Raw genomic sequence first — 26,406 nt, forward strand, 5'->3', positions numbered from 1 at the left:
GGCATCCATTTTCAAGCTCTCTGTGTGTTTGTTTCCTTGCGGACGAGAAAAGGGGGAGCGCACATTTCCGAGAAGGCGTGTCGTTTTCAAAAATGCAAGAGGCGTTGCTTTGTTCCGGCCGTTTTCGTCGGTGTGTTAAACACACTTTAGAAAGGAGTGTCCCCAGACTATCAGAAGGCGGAGATCTCTGATTGTCTGGTGGCGAGACTACACTTGCTCTAACAAATAAATACTACTTGTACTTTTAAAAAACACAACATCGTATTTGAAAATTTATTTTATGACTCTGTAGGTAAAATTGGACTTGGACTCGACTTGGGACTTGTTTGCCTTGACTCAGGACTTGAGTGCAAAGACTTGTGACTTGCAAAACAATGACTTGGTCCCGCCTCTGCCTCAGAGTAGCTCGTTTGCATCCCCTCATTAAAACCAAGCTTTATAGTCTTTAAACTAAATTTCCAGTGTCAGAGAGACCACCCTCCCTGCTGTGGGGAAAGCTGATCCCCAGAGAGCTCAGCCTCCATCACCCATGGGGTCACCTTAGCCGATCAGCTCCTGTGATGACTGATCACCAGGGAGACCGTGACCTTTGAAGGCCTCACAAGTTAAAACCAGAGTTTACCCAGGCCACCTGCGGAGACGAGAGCTTTAACGGGTGTAGGGAAAGAATGTGTGTACAGTACCGTACATCATCAACATGACTCTCTGCTAACTAGATGTCTGGACAGTGAAGGGGAGATTAACTGACAAATATTGAGTCCTGTTATGTCGTTGAGCAACACTTAGACATGCCAGTAAAATCCCATCTCATCCAAACATCTTTCACGTAAAGCCTCCCCAGTCTAAATAAAGGATTTAGTGTTTTGAGGTGTGGTTAATTTCTCTGCGTGGTGGTTAGGGTTCGGCATCTCTCTGGTCTCATTAACCGCCCCCGGCCAGCTGTCTGTTTAATATGAGAATGACGCGTCTGCAGCAGATCTGCTCAGAGCTGGAGATAAGGTGGGAAACTCCCATTGTCGGGTGGAGACGGGTGTTCGAGACCAGAAACAAATGTTTCCATAAACAGTTGAGATATTGACAAGTTCCTGTCCTGTCCGCTCCTTCTGCAACAGTTTATCTGGTGATCTTTAACACTGTCCAATCTGGAAGTGTCCCAGCGATGTATCTCTTCATACATCAGTCATATCCAGGTTATTGATTTTACACCAAGTGCGTCCATTAAATCACCTTTCATTCCTGTGATTGTAGAATGAAGCACTGCAGTTTCTCTGTGTCAACACTGTGTGGGTGCTCTGTAATGAATAACTCCATGATTTATGATCCTCGCCCTCCCCACTGAGGATGATACATGGGCCCGTTCAGAGCATCTCCATACCCTGAGCCCTTCCAGGGACCTGGATAAATACTCCTCATCTCACATGACTATAAATCTACACGTGTTTTGTCGGGATCTATTGTCTGACACTCCCTGAAGTGTGTCTCCTCGCTGCGGGAGGATCCATCATGATAAGTAGCTGTGTGCTGTTGTAATGGCTGAATTGATGAGCGCTAATTGGCATCAAGAGACTGCCAGTAATGGACTTCAACGCCAGCGTTTTACTGAGGGCTTAAACCAGATGGATTGATTAGGAAAATATCATGTGTTCAGCAGCAGCACATGATTGATGCTGATAACGTTGGCTTTGCTTTGTGATTCAACCATAAATTAGTTTTCTTATTGAAAACCTCTTTTAAAGGTCAGTTTCCACTTTATTTACAGCCTGTTTAATGGAAAATGTCATGATGTGTGAGTTACTGCTAAGTATCAGTAAATGGGAAAATTAAATTAAATGTCAAGATGTATTTGAGGATTGGAGATAATGAAGAAAAGCAACACAATCGCTATGAGCATTGTAGGTTTTGCCATGGATGCATGACGCATTATAATGTAGCAGCTATGTTGAAACTCCTCTTTACTGATCAACAAGGCTATGGTCAATGTGTGGTTAGGTTTAGGAGCAAAAACCACTTGGTTATGGTTAGGAAAAGATCACGTTTTGGCTTAAAACACCAGGTTTTGGTAGCTCATTCCTGGCTGGAAGTGCAGCAGTGTCTCAGGAAATTACAACTGTTTTTCGTGGCAATATCTCTGGTAAAAAAAAATCAAAGATGTGTTGCTGAAAACGCCCACGTTTGATGCCTAAAAAGCCACTGAACAAAACGGTTTTGTTGTTTGTCGATCTTGAAGAGTGGTCCGCAGCTTGGAAGGGATCTCACCAAGGTGTCATGCCAGTGACATAAATATAGACAATGCAGGCAGTGCGATTGCACTGGGGCCCCTGGGGTGGAGGGGCCCGTAGAGCGAACAGGCCCTTGTTATTCAGATTGCCACCTTGGAAATATACCTGTGTTCAAAGATGAATGGAAAAGGGATGTTATTAATTTGAAAATGGTGCCATTTGCTATAAATGTCCTCAAAAAGGGAAACTCATCTGCGCCATGTTTTTTGAATACTTTTTTTCAAAAAATAATCAGCAGTTAACAAACATAACAAAATAAAATCTATAAATATACTTTAAAATCTATTCAATTAAAAGATTCATTTCTTCCTTTCTGTGATGTTGTTGTCAGATCTGCAGTGATGATTTTTGGGTATGTTGATGTTGTCCAATGTCAACTATTTGTGTCAAGACAATACATGCACGATAGTGTGCGCTGGGGCCCGTCGTAACTTCCTTATGTCACTGTGTCATGCGATCCACCGCCAGGGTTTCCCACACATTCATTTATTTGTGGCGGCCTGCCATGATTAAAACATCTGCTGCCACAAATAGATTTTCTATTTTTGGAGCTGGGCAGTTCATCAGGAGAGCTGTTGGAATATTTATTGTATTTGGTTATTTATAGCACCACACTGTCAGAGCGCAGATGGTATTCGGAGCAGAGACAGAGCAGCAGGACGTCAGGCGCACTGAAAGTGAAACTCAAAAGTGTGCATTCACTCACAGCAGCTGCTCCTCTCTGATCTGGGATTTCATTTATAAAACACTGTAGGATCCACACTAAAAATGTACGTTTGAACAAATGCCAAAATTTGTGTCGCCAATTTCCTGTCTCTAAACTGTTTGCAAGCATGGGTCAAAGTTTCTTCCATCAAGTCTGTTTTTATGGATCACAACTTTTCCGTGGGAAGTGGCGTACGCCTCTTTCAGACCTCATTTTATGCATAATTTTTATAAATGAGACCCCTGATCAGCTTTTAACGGGTTGACAGAGCAGTTGCCCACCCCACGAGTCAGCAACTGCTGCTGAGGAGAAAAATAACTAATGGAAAGCTCCACCTGCGTTGCATTTACAGACCTGCAAAGACCTATGAATTTAGAGAGGGACACAGAATAATACAGAGGGACACCAATCATCAGCTACCACCACACACACTCTCATTCTGACCACCGTCAGATACGTTACTTTGGAAAGTGAAACTGAAATTTGTGATTTGCAGAAACGCACAATGCCAACATTTTTTTTTCTTCAAACATAATCGACATTGATAGTTGTAATACTTGAAATTTCAAATACATAGAGATTTCACTGGACAGTGATATTACTGTATTTATATATCTATAAAAAGAGTTTTACTACCTACAAATGTATATATTTTACATGTAAAAAGGTGGGTGAACATTGTACTGCGGTGTGGCTTTAGCTTCTACTACATCCCATTATTTTCCATACAGTATCAGAGTGTGTAATGGTACACATTCACCACTGTTTCTGAATGAGTGTGTGTATACAGCATGTGTATGCTCTCTGGCTCTCTACAGCTGACTCATCATGCGCTGATCCCTGGTGGCCTCTCTGCTGTCAGTGACCACACACACACACACATGCCCAGGGCCCGCAGGCTGGCGAGGTGTAGGGTCATGCTCCCTCGGGGGCAACAGAGGACTCAGTGAGTGAGTGTCAGCTGCCAGCAGCGGTTTGTGCTGAGAGAACAGTGAGGAGGAAAAGAAAATGTCTCCCCTCATCAGTCAGCTTCAGCAGCCTCTGCATGTCCACACACACACACAGTCACACCACACTGAACGGTGCTGTCATGATGGGTGTGATTCAACACAGATAAGTTCTCAGCCTGTTGGAAACACTGCTACAGTATAATACACCGCGTTTGGTACCAGAACCAGCTTTATTGAGTTTAACAAACAAATAATTAACTTGCTGCTCAGCTAATATGAAATCAGAAGGAGGCGTTAGGATACTGCAGAACAGTCTGATGTATTATTTCAGGTTTAATTGACAATCATGAATTTTGTTTAAGGCAACAAGACTGAGTGTAATGTTACATTTATAGCCTACTGACAGCTCTGTAAGGCTGAGGGTGGAAAATGGGGGAGGCATGTTAAATATTATAAAACTCCAGTTAATAGCCCGCACTGTTGTTTGCTTAAATCACAGATATCAACAGGCCTATATTTGGGACAGGCCTTTAATTTCCTGTCACACAAAACTGTTGCTCAGCTCTAAATGAGTATGAATATTACTTGTACAAAAATTAGGCTTCAGATAATATATCAATTATGAATCATTCATTTGATCGAGCTCTGACAGACAGAGCATCAGAGAACGAGTTATGGCACTTGGGGATTAAGGCACCTGAGACACAACACCACTTTATCCTGTTAAAACAACACACACAACTTGGATCAATTATTTTCAAGATTTTTATTATGAAGGATAATTGCAAATTATACAAAATTACAATTGAAACAATATCTTTCGTTCCATTTTTCTTCTCTGAACAAACATCCCAACCATCTCCCACCCATCTGGTGGAATATTAATCAGTAATGCAATAAACAAACACTCAAACAGCATCACATTATAATAACCACAGCTCTTTCAGGTGCAGTTATTAACTGCCGTCATCACTGTTTCCCTCACCCTACAGACATGTTCATTGTCTGACAGAAGCGCTGAGTAAAACTGATGTCGTGTGCCACAGAGCCGTCATCAAACCCCTCCAGATCTCAGACTGAGAGATGAGTTCATCTTGACTGTGGCAGATACACACCGCTTCAAGCTACGTTCTTTTAAGCAGCATTTTCCTTGGATGTGGCTGAATTGATCTTCACCGGGGAGATCATGTTAGTGCAAGTCAGATGTAGGAGTGTGTGCCGTGAGTCAGGGAGGTGGAGGGAGCCGAGCCTAGCTGCCAGAATCCAGAGGAAACAGGAGCTAGGTGAGGGAGTCGGATGACTGCTGAGGCGGAGAGCATGAAGACACGGTGGCTGAGCTGACGTGGCTCTGCAGACCGCAGTATTAACATCCTGATGACTGCTTTCAAATATCCTATTCAGCATCTTTTTTGTTTTTCCCTTTCATGACCAGACTGATGGTTCACTCATTTTCCTGCTGATGAGACTTCCAAATATCGACAGAAACAATTCCAACTGTGGAAAATACCAACCAAAGTTATGTTGGGGATGGTGTCGTAACCACTGAGGGGAACGCTGATGGAAATTTTACACACTGGCCTCTTCACTCCGCGTACATATACTCGTGGTGAAAAGGAAATACTAACACAAATAAGCAAAGAGCTGCATTTGGACGTCTCATTTAGGCATGTGGCGTTTAATGTGCTAATAAAAAGTATCAGTTTAACTGGTATTTAACGCCACCGCTGTACCACTCAGCAATTCCTCACAAGCTGATGAAGTTGTGTGCAGAACACATACCTGTGTGCACAGGGTAAAGATAATGAATGCACTCTGAAAATGTTATGTGTGAATGGAATAAAACTACATATTAACCCTTTAAAAACAGAAATCCCACGGATGGCCACGGGTGATCGCTGTTTGCATAATCCTGTTTAAACAGATCTAAAATAAGAACCATAAAGCTAGAACGTTCATTCTTTTAGCAGCAGAAAGCTAAAGCCTCTGTCCTCCCCATTATCACCTCATTACCTTATGTTACCTTACAAATGCAAATGTGGTATTTTGCCATCATTATGCCAGAATTTCCCCGGGAATTTCCCCATAATGGCTGCGAGGGATCATTATTTGCATAATCCTGTATACACATCAATCTACAATAAGAACCATAATAGCTCGAGCATTCATTCTTTTCACAGCAGAAAGCTAAGGCCTCGGTCTTCACCATCACCACACTGTACATTCATAATGACGTCATCACGCTATGTTACATGTGGTGCAAAAATACGGGATGGTGCCAGAGGAGTGAGTGATGAATCCATCACAACGCCTTTTCACATTGCTCATAAGAATGAGCATATCTCAAAAATTGATCATAGCGTTAGTTCAGGCAGGACATGGTGTCAAGCTCAGCTCACATCCCAGCTACATCAGCTGATCAGACAGCCAATCAACTGATAGAGCAGCTGATGGATGGAAGGGAGTCAGCTGATAGATCACATGATAACTTTCTGTGCAACCAATTGGCAAATCTCATTCAGGGCGCCCTATTTAAACTGCTCTGGCCTGCCTACTGTTGCTGCTTCCTCTGCAAGCTGCTTTGCAACCTGCCTCCACCCCAGCTCCTCCTTTTCATGCTGTGTCTGACTTATCAATGTCATTTCTGTTTGTCATTGATGCTGCTCTGTTCTGTTCCCAGGGGTCTTTACTGCTGCTCTCCCTGCCTTAGGCTTTCCATGTAGGCACATGGAAGGGCAGAGAGGTTTGCTCTCTCTGCCTCAGGCTTTCTCCATTTACGCATAGAAGGGTGGAGGGGTTTTCTCTATCTGCCTTAGGCTTTCCAAGTAGGCGCATGGAAGGGCAGAGAGGTGTGCTTTTGCAGCCGTAGGCTTTCCATGTAAGTGCATGGAAGGGCAGGGAGGTGCGCTCTCTCCACCTTATGGTTTCTGCGAAGGCCCAAAGAAAGGCAGAGAGGCCCCAGAACAGAGCCATACCGCCAAATACTGCAAATGGAATTTTTTTTTTTTTTTGACTAAAGTGGTCCTTACTGAAACTAAATAATATACATAGTTCAAATAACTTATGGAGTGTTAAAAATATTTTGTTTCTACATTTAGAAATGTTTTGGATTTATTTGTTTTTATTTGAATACTTTTATCAATTGTAATGGTTTATTGACTTACATAATCTTCTAGCTCAGGTTGTACAGATTTTAGGGATATGAAGCTTTTTAAGATACTCCAAGAAATGACATCACAATGAGAAAAGAGAATACCAATGTAGGCACTGGCAGACCATTTCTCTTGCAGAGTTCAAAGGGTTAATAGAGGAAATAGTTAAACTAGACAAATCTGTGAGCTGCATATGAAACCACATGTCAGAACTGAGCAAACACCTGTTTTCCATCGTCATCGCTCGGTTGTGTCCTTGTCCACAGCTCATGATGTAATCAGGTGCTTTCCTCCCGAGCTGTCAGTGTGTGTGTGTGACCAAAATAAAAGGACATCTGGCGTTGCTGTGCATCACCGCGGCCTCTTGTGTAATGGAGAAGTTTCTGTCTTTACCTTTCGCCTCATGTTCTCCACTGACGACAGGCAGGGATGTTATCTCTGCCCGGGCTGGAAAACCTTTCCCTGGTTATCACGGCAGGACAATGCTGCTATGTTGAGAAAGCAATAAACATGAGATTGCTTATCTGTTATCGAGCTGGTGGCACATGAAGGGGATGAATTAGTTATGTGCATTATGTGTTTTGACATTTCAAACTGGGATGGTAAGTGGTTGTGATCGATGGTACCATAGAGACGGAGTGTGTTTGTTGGGTTTTGTCATGTGAGTACAGGCCTGATCAGCGCGAGGATCAGCACCGTCTGTTCATGACTAACGGCTGTGGTACTGTTCTGTGCCTGCTGCTGCACACTAGAGACGCCTTTAACCAAAAACAAGGTGTGTACAGTGTGCACAGGTGGACAGTATCACACAGCTACCACATGAACAGTGTTTGACCTTTTAATATAGTTGATCATGGTAAGACAAATAATTGATTTTTTTTCAGCCACTTTGGGTCAGTGGAAACGAGCTATAAACACAGAACTGACATAAGATGGTTATGTCAACCTTATATTTAGCTTATTTACACGACTATTCACTCTCCTTTTAGCTCTGTTTTTGGTCTCCACCAGCTCCTGGAGGAAATATCTGTCTCATCAGATGCATGAACCACCTCAGCTGACCTCTTCTGATATGGAGGAGGAGCTCCCGAGCTCCCTCCGGATGTCTGAGCTCCTCACCCTGTCTCTAAGGCTGAGCCCAGCCACCCCACGGAGGAAACTCATTTCGGCCACTTGTATCCGTGACCTCATTCTTCTGGTCACTACCCAGAGCTCATGACCATAGGTGAGGGCTGGGACGTAGATGGACCAGTAAATCAAAAGCTTTGCCTTCTGGCTCAGCTCCCTCTTCATGATGGTCTGGCACAGCATTAGCATCACTGCAGACACTGCGCCAAACCGCCAATCCATCTCACGCTCCATTCTCCCCTCACTTGTGAACAAGACCCCGAGATACTTGAACTCCCTCATTTGGGGCAGTGACTCACTCCCAATCCGGAGGGGGCAATCCACCAGTTTCCAGCAGAGGCCTCTGACTTGGCCTCTCAAAATCCGCTTGGCAAAGTGAACGTGCATGTCAACAGTCGACAGTGTTAAGTTGACAGCGGTGAATCACCTGAAAACCTAAAATGAGTCATGGGCTGTACGGTCCGGTACATTTGCCACAAACAAACCTCTAACAAACTGAATATCCTTTGAATAAGAGATTCATCATCTTGTTTACTGTGGGCTTAAAAAATGTCCCCAAACAGCCTTTTAAAGCATCTTATCTCTTTAATTGGATGTATTTCCTGTAGACACAGGATGTCAGGGAGAGGCACATCAGATAGCACAACTGTGTCAACCGATGGGATTTCATTTAACGAGAGAAGACAGACTTATTTGATGTTGGGGGTATTTTACTAATTAAAAATGTCATTTACACTTCTGATGCAGCTTCCTGCTTTCCAGAAAGGAAAATAAAAATCTTTAGATTTTGAAATGCAAATACAAATGTGCAGCTTATGAATATTTCATTTTGGGGCAAAACCCAAACTTCTGTGAAACTTAAAATCTGTTTTCTGTATATTTCATCCATCATCACTTTTACACTGTGACCAGGGACCCTGTGCCCGCAGGCTTTGTTTTTGTGTGACTGTGACGATGATGGTGAACACAGTGTTGTCTGACTCAGCAAAGCCTCTGTGTATCGCCGGCTCCTGTTTGAGCACTTTGCACTGTGTTCGTCCCTCGACGCTGTCAGAACAACTCTGATGTCTGTTCTTCACCTCACTTACCTCTCCGATGGCTCTTACATCAGTCCTCTCTGTCCAACATGGAAAAAAACAATCACAGTTTTTGGATGACTGCTTCAGTGGTCAGTTTAAAGAAGTAGTGTGAAATTCTGGAAAATACGATTCTTTAGTTTGTTATTCAGCGTACTCACATGAAAGTAGATGCAGCATCCCAAATTAAATATTACAGAGGCTGTTAGCTTGTGCTTACCGGGCAGAGAGCAGCTCATGGAGCTGGTCCTTAAGTGCTGCTTCAAACAGCTGCAACAACTGATTGGCGGCGATCACCACCACCACAAAAATCCAAAATACTCATAAAATTAGGCTCCAACTCTGAGACAGTATCACAAATATTTGTGCAATTTTCACTTGAAAAAAATAAAAATAAATAAAATAATAATGATAATAAAAAATACCCAAAACCATTAAGTAGTGCAAGATGTATTGCAGTTTTTTAGAGAAACTGCTGTGAAATTAGGGACTGGTAAATTGATGCCTTATTACAGCACAGAGCTGTCTTGGTTGCTGTCTTTTATGAACATTGTCTTCTACTGCTTTGCATTCTGTAATATTTCACCAGAAACAGTATGTATTCAACATACTCTTTGTTTTATACTAAGGTTTTGGACACACTAAAAAAATCTCACATACTATACAGGCCTAGGCGGCACAGTGGTGCGGTGGCTAGCACTGTTGCCTCACAGCCAGAAGGTTCCTGGTTCAAACCCAAGGAGGGGGATCCCCTCCATGTGGTGCTCCGTGTCAGCATGGGTTTTCCCCAGGTCTTTGCGGCTCTAAATTGTCCGTAGGTGTGAATGTGAGTGTGAATGGTTGTCTGTCTCTATGTGTCTGGTGACCTGTCCAGGGTGTACCCTGCCTCTCGCGCACTGTCAGCAGGGATAGGCTCCAGCCCCTCTGAGACCGCCAACAGGTTAAGCGGTTATGGAAAATAAATGAATGATTGTTTCAGCCCTCTAAACAAGGGCGTGAGTTTCATGTCAACATTTGGGGGGACATATATAACGCTAGGAGTTTTGGGTCCTCCTCCAGGAAATTTTAAGCATCAAACACTTAATTTCTCTGCTTCAACTTTTGCCTCATCTTCATCAGTTTATAGTGGAAATGTCTTGAGTTTTGTCAAAGTAAAAATCCTCTGCTTCTTTCATCTTTTGATCTGAATGTTGTTCTAAATATTGAGGGGTACGTGCCCCATGTGTCCACCTGAAATCTCTGCCTGTTAGTTCAGAATTTCGAAGCTGGAAGTAACCAGTGTCAATTAAAGTCTTTGCAAGGACGTGATGTTTCCCAAAATGTCAGTGTCATGCCTTTAGTTAATGATGCACAGTCACCACATTATCAGCCTGTGCTCAGTAGATCATTGGTGTACCTTGCGGACATGGGAGGATACTTTAAGTAATTGTGGGCCAAATACATTGAGAAACATTGACTAAAACACTTTTAGTGAACCTCACAAAACTTGGTTAGTGCCTCCAGGCTGACCTTTGTGTAACTTCCTATCAGTTCTGTGAAACCAAATTAACCCAAATGATGTCTGTGCTGTTTTCCAGGCTGTATGCTGTGTTTCGGCCAGTCGGCCTTCTTCCGCTTCAACCACCCTGAAGAAGCCTTCAGGATGAAGAGCATGGTGCCCCAGGGAGGAAGTGTCTCCTCCGGGGACTACAGACTATGTCCAGGTACTGTACCATCATGCACCCTCATATTACACCCACTCAGTATTTAACTGTATTTTCAGCCTGTTTTCACTCGGCAGCTCCACCTTTAACACGTCAGGGTTTCCTTCTGCCACAAACATGAGCCCAGGGTGAAAACAAGCACACTGACCTTTTGTCACATGAATAATGAAGCCTAAAAAGACAGTTTCCCTCCTGGAGTTCCAGTTTCAGCTCGGCCTGTGTGAATGAATGGGCTGGATTGTTGCAGTGCCCATCAGGCGGGTGTTGAGGTGGGGCAGCAGGGCAGTGTGTTTTACAGGTGGATGTTTGCACAGCAGTAAACCGCCAGCATTCTTGCCTTTTTATAGTCTGGCAAAGGCGGAGGAAGTGTACAAGCACAAGCTTATTCATTTGGAGATGCACAGTAATGGTCAATACATGGCTTTAATAATAGGAACAATAATAACCTGCAATGCAATTTGATTTTCTTTGCAGATTTTGTTTTTATTCGTTGTTTCTTCCTGCTTTAAAGACGATAAGTTTCCACTACTAGAGCTGTAAATCCACTTTTCTAAGCTGACAAAAGAACTATTATGTGCAAAATAAAAACTTCTTATTACTTGTAGGCCCTACAAAGGTCATATTTGAACATAACTATGTCAAATAAAAGGCATGACCTGCCCAGAAAACCTGTTTGCAGCTCTGTTACAACAGCCTTGTTGTCAGTATCAGCCTTTAAAATGCAGTACCCGTTGAACCCTGCAGCCTGAACGGTGCCCAGCTGGGACCTGGTGCTGGAGTTCACACCATGCATGTTTTATGAGCATCTCATTCCTCTGCGTCTCCAGGCAGAGTTTTCAGCTGCTTGCATGTTTGTGTATGTGTATGTGTGTGTATGTGCATGTTGAGTGCTCCTCCTGGCAGCCGCACAACTGTAAGTGTACCTTTTCTTGGCCGGCTCTACTACCAGGGATCTGTCATAGCATCTTGTCATTTCCCTCCTTTAACCGTTGACGCTGCCTGCCACTGGGGGAACATGTAAGTATAGGACACAGTCACGCTGGCTGCCGTGGACCTCCTGATCCAGTAATGAAAGCCTTCCGTTGTTTAGAAACGTGTCATTTTCCTCAATTATGCATTCCTGAGTTGCTTATACCACTCCCATGATTATCTTGGCATATCTGACATATCTAAATAGGTGGAAGCGCTTTGAAATCACACTCCTTATCTTATAGTACTGGGTCTATTATGGAGGGCAAACCCAGCTAAACCAAAGAGCCCTACTGTTTAATAAGGATGTACATTTTCCAGCTTTCCAGCTAATTTAGAGTACTATGGTTGGTCTGTGCTGCGAGGCCCCAAACCATACTATTGCTCCCTTAAAATACCTGGCTGTACAGAAGCTTGTCACTGTGGTAGCACCATAGATGTATTAAAGGAATACTTCACTTCCCAAGTGACCATTTGTATATCAGTTATTCAACCTATGTTACATTGAATTCATTAGGAAAACTTAATGAATGAAGGTGAACGAAGAATCCAAAAAATGGAGAAAAGTCTCGATGAATTGAAGTGATAGGGGTCCACGTCTAACAGCAGCAAAACTACATCAGAACATTTGTTCTCAAACACTCACACGACTCCTGCAGAATAATCTGAGTCTCTTTTATCCACTTGTATGCTCAGTACCTCCCAAACAGATGGCCCTTTCCAACAGGGAGCTGAACTGAAAGTGAAACTTACCTTTGCTCTCTTCAAAGCCAGACTCCATTGACAAAAACATAAATTTAAGCCTCAAGGAACACAGGAGCTGCTGGTCTACCTCTGCCTCGTTTAGTTAGTTTGCTTGTGTTGTTGTGTGATTTTGGTGAATCTGAACCAACCCTTTAAAACACCAAAGTCACACAATAACACAAACAAGCTACAGATCATGGCAGTGGTAGACCAGCAGCTCCTGTGTTCAGCAGGCTAAAATTACTGTTTTTGTAAATGGAGTCTGGGTTTGAAGAGAGCATAGATACGCTTCACTTTTAGTTCAGTTCCCTGTCAGAAAGGGCTGTCTCTTTGGGAAGTACTGAGCGTACGACTGGATAAATGAGACTTGGATTATACTGAATCAGTTGTGTGAGAGTATAAATGGATGTTTTGATTTAGTTTTCACCCCTACGACTTCAATCTATCAGGAATTTTCTCTATTTTTGGATTCTTCAGTCACAGTGGAGAAATGCGACGGATTCAACACCACAGGGGACGAGTAATTGATATACAAATGGTTATTTGGGGGGTGAAGTGAAGTATTCTCCTTTATCCTTTAAGCAAACTGGACCTCATCCATGAACATGTTCCAATGAAAGCTGCTCACTGGGCTAAACAGGGAAAAGAGTCCTTCTCTGGCTGAGCCGTCCGGCCCCACACACAAGGTTGAAGCGTTGGCCCGGCTCTATTCCTTGAGGACTGAGCAGTACCCTGTAAAAGTACAACTCAGAACACTTTCTTCCAACACAACTTTTATACCTCCATAATTACAGTATAACTTTCCACAAGAACCACAACGTACCTATAAATGATGGAGTAATTATTAGGGAATGAGAAACTCTACCTACCTGTATTTATTCAGTTGAAATGAAATGACCCATGCCTCGTCCTGGCCCCGGGAGGATGGAGGAGGAAAGTAGAGACAGACTGGTCCACAGTACCTTAACAAAGATCGGATACCTCACTGGCTTCCCTCCACCTGCCTTTGCTGACTCTATTAACATTAACTTTTAACATGATGCAGTCTTTGGTTTTGGACCGTTGGCTGGACGAATGTAGCAATTTGAAGACGTCACTTTGAACCCATGAAAATTATGATGAGCATTTTTCACAATTTTTTGACATTTTATAGATAAAGAGATTAATCGTGAAAATCATCTGCAGATTAATTGATTATAGAAATAATTGTTAGTTGCAGCTAGGGCTGCCTCCGACTAAGAATTTAAGTGTTAAACACTGTAGCATAATGCACATTCTGTTTTTGTTTTTATTTTTGATGCAAATTTAAATTTAATTTAATTTAATTTAATTTAATTTAATTTTGGTTTATTTTAAATTTATTTTATTTAGGTTTATTTTATTTTATAGATTTTTATATCATATTATTACTTTATATTTAAAAAAAAAAAGATGTGTTATGTTCGGACCTTAATTGCATTGCGACAAACAGCCTAATTAATTCCAATCAGATGGGATGTGTAGGAAAAAAGTATTATCATTGGCTTTTGATCATCTTTAAATATATTCTGTGTCTTTACGGCTGGTATAAAGTTACACACCTGCTGTCATGAAGTCCCGTTATTATGTTACCATGTGAGCCAGTTATTATAAATTGTGCAAATTAAGTATAAAATGTCCTCATCCTGTGTTTCTGTTTTTGAAACACCGCAGTGCTACTGTATCTTTATGATGCCGCTCACACTCACCTGACTGTTGTTCAGTTTTGGCGAGCATTGCCAGGTCGGTGACGGTCCACTGACCAGCTGTCTTTATGCAGCCGTCTTTCATCTACCTCCTCACTGATTGGACACTTCCTGTGTCCCTCTGTCCGGCCAGCAGACGACATTGTGCCTCTGAGCTGCTTACTTAAAGCGGCCGTTGGCTGGAGTTACAGTATCTCTTTCAGAGACTATTTATAAACCTCCAGTTCCATTCGACTGTCTCTGCACCCTCCCTCCCTCCCTCGCTCCCCGGGTTTCCCCTCCAGTCCCTTCCTGCACCCACCCACCGTCCCTCTGTGTTGGAGCCTCCCTTTCTTTATAAAAGGCCTTTATCTCCCTGTGATTTGGCTGCTGGGTCGCTCACTGGCTGCTTGACAGTCTGTGCTGGCTGAAGGCATGGCTGAATGCTCATGATGCAGTTATTATGGTCGAACCATGGCATGACCACATATTGAATCTCTGATGTTCAAATGTTTTGCAGTAAAAAACAAACGTCCTTCAATGAAATAGGACTGGACAACTTTGGAGAACAAACAGAGAAGGTTTTGCCAGTGAAGCCAGTCAGCACCTCTGTCCTGCCCCTTCATTTCCATCTCCAAACCAGATAGAGCCCACATTTCCATCCCTGAGGAAAGTCTCTCTTTTCCTTGAATATATCACCACAGTGTATCAGTGAGGTCTGCGCTGAGTGATTTGTGTGGAAAAGTTAAGCCAGAAAACCTTAAACACACACAGCCCATAAATAAGTGTAATTTCTATTTAACCCTTTTGTTTTAACAAACTCTACATTACCTATTCTCAGGTAACTAGACTTGCTTCAGTTACATGAAGACGTTTCACCTCTCGTCCAGGAGGCTTTTCAGTTCTTTAGTGAAGAACTGTCAGCAGATAAACAGAGATCTGTGTGGGTACATGAGACCCTAAAAAAGAGGCTGGATCATGGGGAGTACCGCCAGTTGGTCCAGGAGCTTCTCCTCCATCATGGCTGCTTCCAGGCATATTTTAGGATGACTCAGGGGCAGTTTGACAACCTGCTGTCTATCATCAGGCCGTATATCTCTGGGTATCCAGCAACCGCTACCACCAGTTTCTCCTCCATTGTTTACCAACTGTAAACTTGTTGTCGTGACCACCACAGAGGGCCCGCCTCTCAAATCATTTGATTGGACAATGGGAAAAAAGTGGAGATGATGTGGGGCGCTTTTCTGATCTGAGTTGAAGTGTTTACAGCTGAGGAGTTCAGAGCACTCCGGCAAAAAACGCCAGGTGCCTAGAGCGCAGAAAAGTGAGGCGCGTCACAATGCAAAAACAGGCAGTTCATTCTCATTACAAACAATTAGAAAAGCCGCCTCCAGCTGCTAAAACACCTTCTGTGTGATTGAGGCCTGAAGCAGCATAACATGGAAATACTCAAGTACAATTTTTAATGATAGCAGTTGCAAAGGATTCTTATTTAATGTAACCAATGGACTCTGATCTCCGTTTATTCCTGAAAATTCTGACAGAAGTAAAACCAAAATCCTCCGTCAAATACGACCACGGAGTACAACAGCAAAAGGGGAGAAGCAAGATGGGAGACACCCCTTTATAGGTGGGGTACCCCCAAAGGTGAATGTAGGGGTACAGAAACTAAGTATCAAACGTTCCACATATTGGCTATGGAGGCCTGAGCATGTCAAGTAATAACAACTGAAACATATTTTGTGTAATTACTTATGCAATATTACAAATGGCAATTTGACTTTGTTGCACGAATTACTGCTGTATATCTGACCCTGTTACATCTACTCAGTGCTTATCATTAACAACTACTAATAGTCTTTAACATCACAATTCATGAATCATCTGGAAAATAAGATTTAAAGATAGTTTTAAGGGTAAATAAGGTGCTAGAGTGCATTAAAAAAAAAAAGCATTAAATAGCGCATGTTCATTAAAAATGAATATATAAATAAAAACTCAGAGTGAGGGTCCCCCCACAGAGGTCTGGGCTCAGCCCCTGATGCCCTTGAATCCTAGAAACGCCCCTTGTATGGAAAATTACAGTTTATTTAAAGGGATTAACTTCCATCAGAAACTCTCTCTCACCTCAGAGGTTGTGCCACTCTGGTAATCAGACCTAATTACAAAAAGCTGGCCTAAAAATTGTCACTGGATAATAACAGTCTCTAGGCCTGTCCATTTTAATGGTGGCACAATAATCCAATTTATCCACTATTTTTTTTATTTAACGTCAGTAAAATATGACCATAGGGCCTCAGATTGTTGTCCAGATGTGTAATTTGTTGATGCTGTCTCATCTCAAACTGACATAATTTGCATTATAGAGACAATAACAATGACAAAGCCATAAAACCCACTGCTGTGACTCTGTAAAACAGCGCTGTAAATTTCGCAGTAGTTCACATCACCCTGGAAAGGAAGCGCTGTGTCAAGGCGGGCATGTTGCCGGAAGTGGGGCGATTTCACCTTCAAATTAAAATAAATGTCTCATACGAGGAGAACTAGAACTAGAACTAGATGTGTTTCTAGGCGTGTGGTCACATGTATGAGAGTAAGTGCACGTTAAATGGACTTTATGATGTATTTTACGATGACGACACAAAGTATTGTACACGTGAATTTAAAGTGACTGTTATTTTGAAGGTCTTGACCGGTAAAGCGGTGTCACAGTTTAATTAGCTTGACGGAAGTGGTACCGTAGGCAGCAGCGGTGCCGAGCGCCTCAACCCCCGGCTGAAATATCACCTCGGTGGTGAATCTCCATATCTCCCTCGGTGTGTGTGGAGCCAGGCACGACAGGGCTCCGTCACACCCGGTGTTGTAGCCGGTGTCCGGAGGATGTGGGCCTCAGTGTGTGTCATGTAGCAGGTGAACCGCACTGAAACTGACCGGGTCGCAGTTTTATTCCATCATGTGAGTAACCCTACTGCTTAATGCCTGAGCTTTGGGCAGGAGAAGTGATACGAACCGGTCACACGCCAGACTCAATTAAAAAATCTGCTGGTTTTAGGTTCGTTTGCTTTTCTGGGAAAATCCTCACAGCGTAGGACATCCTTGAATACGTTATGCGATTCACTGGGATCTCATTATGTATTCGGCATACAGGTGGTCCATAAATATGCAGTCATTTGAAAAAATAATCACATTTCTTCTGCTTGGATCACAGTGTATCATGAAGAAGGGATATTCAGGCAATGACAGATGATTTAAGCGTATGTTTCAGCAAGTAAGGCTTAATGACGATGGAAGTGATGCCGAATTGTAGAGGTCATCACATGTCAGGAGATGTCGTAGTGGTGGTGTATGAAACACGCAGATTCACCGGCAGTTAGGCTAACATTAATAAATAATCAGATTTTTAAATGAAGTTTGGCATGGTGCACTCGAGGCGATAGTCTTTATCCCATGACATCATTGCACGGGCTTTCCCTCAGCAAACGGTTGCTTTTATTTTTGTCACCCCACCCCCCCTCGTTTTTCACTCTGTACATAAAAATCAAGCCGGTTTGTTGCCTGTGAGACACGATGTGACTTTGACATTCACGCGTTGCACAACGGTAATAGCTGTTATTGTGACAGCTGCACACCCCAGTGCTGCAGAAATCTGCATGTAAATATAATCAGATTTAATTGTGGTCAGGCTGTCATGAAGGCAGAGCTTCATTGTATGGCAGAGTCATTATAGGGGAGCAGGCAGGAAGCTGCTCCCATCTCTGCTGAACAAGCCCAGCTAATGCATTATTTGTGGAGCTTCTATATTTCAGAGCAGTTTTGCTATTGGGACATCTCCCCGTGACATCATCTCTACAGAGAGACAAATCTGACTCCTGTGTCATACTGCTCTGTGTGTCATCTTGTATGATTTGTGATGTTATTACATCAATATTGACATGACGGCTCTATCCTCCTGTTGTCCTCTGTTACTTCAGTGTTTGCACTAATGACTCCACGCTACAATTATCCTCATGTTGCCATTTAACCACACAACAAGTCCATTTAAACAGATTTCATTTAGCATTAATAAAACCTGATCTGTGCTCTGATCCCTGCCTCGAGGCCACGCTGCTGAAGCTCCCACGTGGCCGTGCGTTTCTGTTGTAATAATCTACTATACTGACATTAGAGAGAGGCGGTTAAGATTAGATTACCCGGTCCGTGTCCTATGTTGCTTTCGGGCCACGCAATAATTGGGTTATGTAGGCACATTTTCTCCTGATCCCTATCCAACGCACAGGCCTGTCTGTCTGCTCCTCTCCTTGGCTGTGTCCTTCCCTCTTCCCTCACCACTAATCCATCCTCTTTCCTCATGTTTACCTGTTTGCATGGCTCCTACTCTTAGAGGGAAACAATGATGATGATTTTGACATATCTAGTATGGACGGGGCTGCAGTTTGACATGCAGGTTCTTTGATATCATGACATTTAAGGAAATCTGGAGAGGTCAGGTACTTTTGGAGTGTATCTGCTGAATCGCCTTCCATCAGGTGCTGTTCAGCCTGCCTGGATGGGAATCTATTGCACGTCTGTCTGTCCCTTTCAGTTGCTCTTCCTGAGGTTTCTACCACATTTTTCCACATTAAAGGGGTTTATTTGGGGAGTTTTTCCTTATCCGCTGTGAGGGTCCAAGGACAGAGGGATGTCATGTACTCAAAAGCCCTTGTGATTTGTGATATTGGGCTTTATAAATAAAACTGGATTGATATTTTCTGCACTGAAACCTAACCAACCCAGGAAGGAAAGAACATTTTGTGTCATGAAATCACCTCAAATTAGTTATGGAAAGTCATGAAGAAGTCATCGAGGCTACTGCGTTCACCCTGTGAGGACAGATAAGTTCAGACAATGGGCAGAATTTCGCTGCCCTGTTTTATCACCTTCTTGACTACCTCTATTGCTCAGGGAAAGTCTGGTAAGATTAGGCCATTCAGCAGACTTGTGTGACACCTTATCACAGATAATATTAGGTAATCCATAGATAATACTGTATTACACTCTTAGAGTAAGAGTCTTGAAGGTAGAACTGTGAGAAAGCTTTTTCTGACAAGAAAGACAAGGAATTACCCAGCCTGTTGTTCAATAAACTTAATGTAGCCCGCCACACAGTATTGGTTGATCAAGCAAGAATCAAGGAACTACGCAGGTGGAACTAATTTGTTCTCTAAAACAGACGGTAAACAGGCGAACCAACACTAACCTTACAGCAGACCTGTTGGGTAGCACAGGGTGTGTACGGGTCCTTAAAAAGTCTTAAGATGTTTTAAATTCCATGTCCATTAAATAGTCTCAAATTTGAATTTGTGAAGTCTGAACTACTACGAACATTTTATCTAATTCCATTTATCCATTTTTTTTGTAACAGTGATGTAAAACTCCACATTATTTCATACCTGTTGGCAAAATGTAGACTGACTTAATTCACTCCAGTAACCATTTTCCTACATAACACTTACCTCTGCACAAGACCACATGCCTGTATATACTACAGGAGGAGGTGCACATTAATAATCCTCCAGGACTGTAACATGCTCATGTTTAACCCGAACAATGTGTCATGTGACTGCAGTTGGTTCAGATCCAGGTCGGAACACCTTCTCACCACAAACCAACCGCGTCAGAGTTCGTTTGTAACCAGACTGAGACCACCTCTTCAGGAAGGTCTCTGTCCGGTTGTTTTGTGCGCACCTGAGTGTGATTGCTGTGTTCACACCTGCACAAAGGAACCACACTGAGGGGGCAAAGGAACTTGAGTTTGAGTTTGATTGAACTGAACCAAACAGGTGTGAAAACACCCAGAGATTCTGAATCCCAACCCTGTTGCTTGAGAGGCTAAACATGACTGTATTCCAGTTTGTACCCATTGTGTTGTGCAAGATGAACCCCGATGACAGTTGTTCTTTCTTCTTTCCCTCAGACACAGAGAGCTTGGTCAATGGGAATCACCAGGCCAGTCCCGCCCAGTCTCCCCCAGCTCCTGGAGATAAAGTCCAGTCTGAGCACAGTGCAATTGTCAGCTCTATTGAGAAGGACCTCCAGGACATCATGGACTCCCTAGTCATGGACGACCCTCAGCCTTCTTCCTCAGAGGGCAAAAAGCCTCCTGGAGGCATTCCCCACTCCCCGCTGTCGCCCATGGTCAATGGAGGGGGCCGGTATCTGCTGTCCCCTCCTACCAGCCCAGGGGCTATGTCCGTGGGGTCCAGCTATGAGAATACATCGCCACCCTTCTCTCCCCTCTCCTCCCCATCAGCGGCCAGCAGTGGGAGCTTTACAAGCCCGTCTCCTAGTGGAGGACCCCAGGACCAGAGTTCTTCTCTGCCGCCAGTGCCTGTACGCTCCTCTAGCTACAACTTCACCACCCAGCCTCCACCTGTACCCCAGCCACGGACCATACTGCCTAACTTCAGCAGCGGTGGGGCGGGCCAGAAGGTTCAGGAAAGCCCCAGGCTGCAGAGGAAGGTCTTAACAGAGGCCCCTCCAAGCCCTAAGCCAAGCCGCAGAGGACTAGGCCAAGATGGGTCTGAGAGCCCCCGACAGACTCCTTTGTCCTCTTGTGAATCTCTCAGTAGTAGAAACATTGTGCCAAGTAGCCCCAGACTCACTCCCAAATTCCCTTCCTGTCCATCCCCGTCTCCCTCCAGTCCCAGGACCAAGGCAGCCACAGTGCTGCAGGAAAGGCCTGCCAGCCCTTTCAGAGAACAGACCAGTCTAGCTGATTGCCCCCTAAACTCCAGCCCCTCCAGGCAGCTTTCTCAACCCACCAGAGCCTTCCAGCCTCCCCTGGACCCCATCGTCCACATCATCCAAGGATCGCCGCTCCAGCAGCATTCACGTTCGCTGCAGCCCCCTGAGAGCCCTCGCATGGCCAGGAGAAACATGGAGCTCAACGGTGGCGGTGGAGGTGTCAGCAGTATGAGAGAGCTGCCCCCTCTTAGCCCCTCCATGGCTCGGAGAGGGGTCCCGGTACTCCCAGGGGCGCTCCCAGGGACTATCCCTTCCTTGAGGACTCCAGATAGCCCCTCAGGTCTGAGCAAGCTTATCCCAGAGAGTCCCAGGCTTCGACGCAAGACCGGATCTATGTCCGAGGAGCCGACGTGCAGCAGGGGGATCCGAGACCGCAGTCCGTCGCCTACCTCTATGATGATGGAGGGCGGTGGTGGTGCAGGAGCACGTAAGGCGAGTTTTGGGAATTCGCTGTCACCTGCTTACAGTCTAGGCTCCCTGCCTGGCTCGTCCCCCGTGGCCAGCCCGAGGACCCACAGGAAGATGTCCGCAGGGAGACCCCACCCTGGGATGAGGGAGAGGAAGAACAGCATCACAGAGATCAGTGACAACGAGGACGAGCTGCTGGAGTACCACCGACGACAGAGGGAGGAGAGGCTTCGAGAGCAGGAAATGGAGAGACTGGTGAGTCAGGAACACACGTCAGCAGGAAACTACTCTTATTTAGTTTACATTTTAAAAGAACACATTTCACTCATGTACCTGGTTCACCATTCTGACTGAAAGGTTAAAGCAGATTTACTTGATACGTCACAGGGTTTGAGCACATTTCATGACTACAGTATTACTGTAGAGCTGTTTTATACCTGACGGCTCATCTTAATCCTGTCAGGGTTTTTAAGGTTTAGGCAGATATCGCAACACTCATATCACCGTTTCACTCAAGGTGGTTTACAGATCAATCTTTCGAATAGTGACCTGTGATTATTTTTTTCATCTATGAATCGAGGTCGGAACACATTCTCACCACAAATGAACCGCAACATCGTTCGTTTGTAACCAGACTGAAACCACCTCTTCAAGAAGGTCTCGGCTTGGTTGTTTTGGTGTGCACCTGAGTGTGATTGCTGTGTTCACACCTGGTTAAACGAACTGCACTTAGGGGGCAAAGGAACTTGAGTTTGATTGAACCGAACCAAACAGGGCAGGTGTGAAAGCACTCCTAGTCAAGTGGAGTAGTCCAAGTTTAAACTTTTGTTTAAACATCAGGGAAATGAGGTGTTGCGAACATCCCTTCTAGAGACCAAGGCAAAACCTTTTAGTTGCTTGTTTTTGTCCTGATATATGACTTACTGTAAACTATTATTCGACTGCCTTGCTCTCTGATTATTTTCTTTTAATCAACAAATGGTTTCAGTGCTACTTGGAAAGTTAACCCACAATTACACCTCCTATGTTCCCCGAAAGGCCTGAGTTTTCTTGTTAAAATTAATCTGTTGAAATAAGTTTAACACAGAATTCTGATCAGTTATAAAGGTAATATCATTTTATATTTAGTTTGACTTCAGTGTGATGTGAGAGGATCTTACGGAGGATCTTTGACATGTCAGAAACTGGCCTCCAGCACCTTGTAACCTGTCTAAAAGAATTTCATTGGTATGATTATGTCCAGAAGAGATGAAATGTTGTGAATATTCCTCCAGCGGCTCGGTCTAACTTTAATCTGTATGACCTCCTGGAGGAGCAGACTGCGACGACTGTATGACTCCATGTCTGTTTGGTAAAGGAGGAGTAACCAGGCCCGTAAACCGTCTCAGTGAACTGTCTGTAACTTGGCTGTCGGCTGTCTAAACTGCTGCTGACGTGCAGTCTCGGGGCACCCAGATGAGCCCATAGCAACCACACTGTTTGTTGTTTCCTAAACTGAACAGAAGGGGGGGTGTAGGGAGAGGGGGAGGGAGCGGCGTTAGACATCTTGAACTTGTCTGCCAGTCTGAATGAAACCACTGAGACAAAGTCCTTTTAAAGGCCTTTATATGTGTTTGTGCCTGCGTGAGGAGACGTTTGTCTGCTCCGCTTGTAATTACAAAATGGGTGTTTTTTAAAGTGTGAGGCTGAGTGAAGGCAGCTCGGCTGGATAGACTGAGACGACGTGCCCTCTGTCTCTGTGAACCAGGTCCTGTTCTGGTGCCTCCTATAGAGACATGGCAGTAAAACAGTGTGTCGGTAGCGCCTCATTCACACAATGAGACTGCGTTTAACCCTTAAGAGTGAGGAGGGCAGCGCTGAGTGCTACAAGACCAGACAGAGAGCCACTCAAGTTACTGATGTCATCAAGAGAGGCTGGTCTGTAGATCAAAATGAACACAACAGCTGTTTTGTTTCCTCAAACATTAGCATGATTTGTTATTTATAAGATGCTAGTCAGTGTCAGGAGGATATACAGATATAGAGAGGCAAAGTGAACCTGGTCCTGAGTTGACATTATGGTCGGATTTAGATCAGGTTATGGTAAGGCATTACAGAGATATCCTGGGGTTAGGGTTAGGGTACCCTCGGGTAACAATTATTCTATTTTGATAATCAAATAATCATTTCCGTCATTTTTTTAAGCTAAAAAGCCAAATATTTGCTGGTTTCATGATTCTTAAATGTGAGAATTTGATGCTTTTCTTTGTCATACTTGATAAACTGAATAGCTTTAGATTTTTGGAGTTTTAGCCAAATGAAAAAATACCATTTGAAGAAATCACACAGGGCATATTTCACTGTTTTCTGGCATTTTATTGACAAAATTATTATTGATTAATTAAGAAAGCAGTGGGCAGATCAATCGACAATGAAAATATTTAGTTGCAGCCCTACCTGTACATTTCTCTGTGATTCTGTACTGGGGAACAATCAAAGGTTCATTTCTTCGTAGGTATTTTTGTTATCCAACCGATGTCTGCCGTCTGCCCAGAATGATGCTGAATTTAAACATTGGCTTCACCCCGAGAACACATGCTATCATTCTGGGCAGATAGTCGACATCTGTGATCCTGAGAATACCTTTTGAAGATAGAACCTGCTGCTGCTGCATAACAGGTAAAATATTTACATTTGGACTTCTCCCCTTGGAACTGAGTGAGCAAATCAAGGAGTAATGGACAGAGTATAACATCAGTACTTCAGCTTCGGTTTCAGATGTAAAAGAAAGAAACCTCACACTCACATTTGTAACAGTGAAATTAGTAAAAATCCAATCCTCCAACATACAACTTCAACTTCATGTACACTCACTGGCCACTTTATTAGGTACACTTTTGCTGGTACCGGGTTGGACCCACTTTTGCTTTCATAACTGGTGTCACAGATTCAACAAGGTGCTGGAAACATTCCTCAGAGATTTTGGTCCATACTGACATGATGACATCACACAGTTGCTGCAGATTTGTCGGCTGCACATCCATGATGAGAATCTCCCGTTCCACCACATCCCAAAGGTGCTCTATTGGACTGAGATCTGGTGACTGTGGAGGCCATTGGAGTACAGTGAACTCATTGTCATGTTTGAGATGATGTGAGCTTTGTGACATGGTGCGTTATCCTGCTGGAAGTAGCCATCAGAAGATGGGTACACTGTGGTCATAAAGGGATGGACACGCTCAGCAACAATACTCAGGTAGGCTGTGGTGTTTAAACCATGCTCAGTTGGTACTAAGAAAATCTCCCCCACACCATTACACCACCAGCAGCAGCCTGAAGCGTTGATACAAGGCAGGATGGATCCATGCTTCCATCTGAATGTGGTTTTTCCAATCTTCTATTGTCCAGTTTTGGTGAGAAAACCCGTGTGAATTGTAGCCTCAGTTTCCTGTTGTTAGCTGACAGGAGTGGCACCTGGTGTGGTCTTCTGCTGCTGTAGCCCATCTGCTTCAAGGTTGGACAAGGTGTTGTTGCTTCAGAGATGGTCTTCTGCACACCTTGGTTGGAACCAGTGCTTATTTGACTTCCTGTTGCCTTTCTATCATCTTGAACCAGTCTGGCCATTCTCCTCTGACCTCTGGCATCAACAAGGCATTTTGGCTCATTGGATATTTTCTCTTGTTGGGACCATCCTCTGTAAACCCTAGAGATGGTTGTGCTGAAAATCCCAGTAAATACTCCGACCAGCCCGTCTGGCACCAACAACCATGCCACGTTCAAAGGCACTTAAATCACCTTTCTTCATCATTCTGATGCTCAGTTTGAACTTCAGCAGCTCGTCTTCACCATGTCTACATGACTAAATGCATTGAGTTGCTGCCACGTGATTGGCTGAGTAGATATTTGTGCTAACGAGCAGTTAAACAGGTGTACCTAATAAAGTGCCTGGTGAGTGTATATAATATTGCGCTGGTAAATCTTTAACTGTCAGTTTAAAGGCAGCAACTTACACCTCAACTTGTGAATAGGTGTGTTGGATTACACTGCAAACTAACCTAAAGGAATGTCACCAGGATGGGTTCAGGAAAAAGTCACTGACAAGCTCTTCACCCTCACAACAGTAACACTCTACATGATATATAATACAGGCTATTTGCACCTGCTAGCCTCCTCATAGCCCAATCAGTCAAACCTGAAATCTTTTGATCTCGTTGAAGGGTTATTAGCCACAACCACCTTTGGCCCAGAACAACTTACAGACACACAAAGAACAATATTGACATTAGATTGTGTACGTAGCTCATGGCACATAAGGTCAAGAACGCGCTTATGTCCAGTAAATAGAGGCGTCCAGGGACGAGGGAGGACCGCCGGGGACACAGAGGCAGGATTCCTCAGCAGCCTGTGATGTTATTGTATTTTTCGAAGGCAGAAACTCTCAGCTCTTTGAGGAGGCAGGGCGTGGAGCTGCAGGGCCTGTAATTAGTCACAGTTGACTCACTGTCATGACAGATTTTTCTTGCCCCAGAGCATCTGCATTTAAATCATTTCACACACAGCCTGCTACTCATTCACACAACTGATTACCAGAAAACAAAGTTATGTGAACAGCGAGTGTCGGAGAGGTTTATTCAGGAAAAAGAGCGTTATTGTGAAATCAACAGGAGTACACAGCTCAGAGGCAGCGGGAGGCTGCTGGCAGACTGCAGCTACTCACACACACTGATACACTGATGCAGATCGGGCTGGTATCGGACTTGGAATGGGTTTTGGCCTGTTGGTGTTGTTTAAATGCTGTTTAATTACATTGTATAATTGATTAATACCCC

General features: G+C 43.9%; 1 protein-coding gene across 12 annotated transcripts in view; it reads left to right on the forward strand.

Annotated features, from left to right (window-relative positions):
* Positions 1-26,406, forward strand: part of phldb1b (pleckstrin homology-like domain, family B, member 1b) — a 164,546-nt gene that overhangs the window by 73,418 nt on the left and 64,722 nt on the right. For all 12 annotated transcript variants that reach the window (XM_050066795.1, XM_050066822.1, XM_050066839.1 and 9 more), the window contains 2 exons: positions 10,866-10,991; positions 20,361-21,853. In XM_050066795.1, the coding sequence (XP_049922752.1) occupies positions 10,866-10,991; positions 20,361-21,853 (1,619 nt within the window). The remainder of the gene's footprint in view (positions 1-10,865; positions 10,992-20,360; positions 21,854-26,406) is intronic.

This window comes from Epinephelus moara, chromosome 2 (genome assembly GCF_006386435.1).
Source record: "Epinephelus moara isolate mb chromosome 2, YSFRI_EMoa_1.0, whole genome shotgun sequence".
In the NCBI taxonomy this organism is placed as follows: Eukaryota; Metazoa; Chordata; class Actinopteri; order Perciformes; family Serranidae; genus Epinephelus; species Epinephelus moara.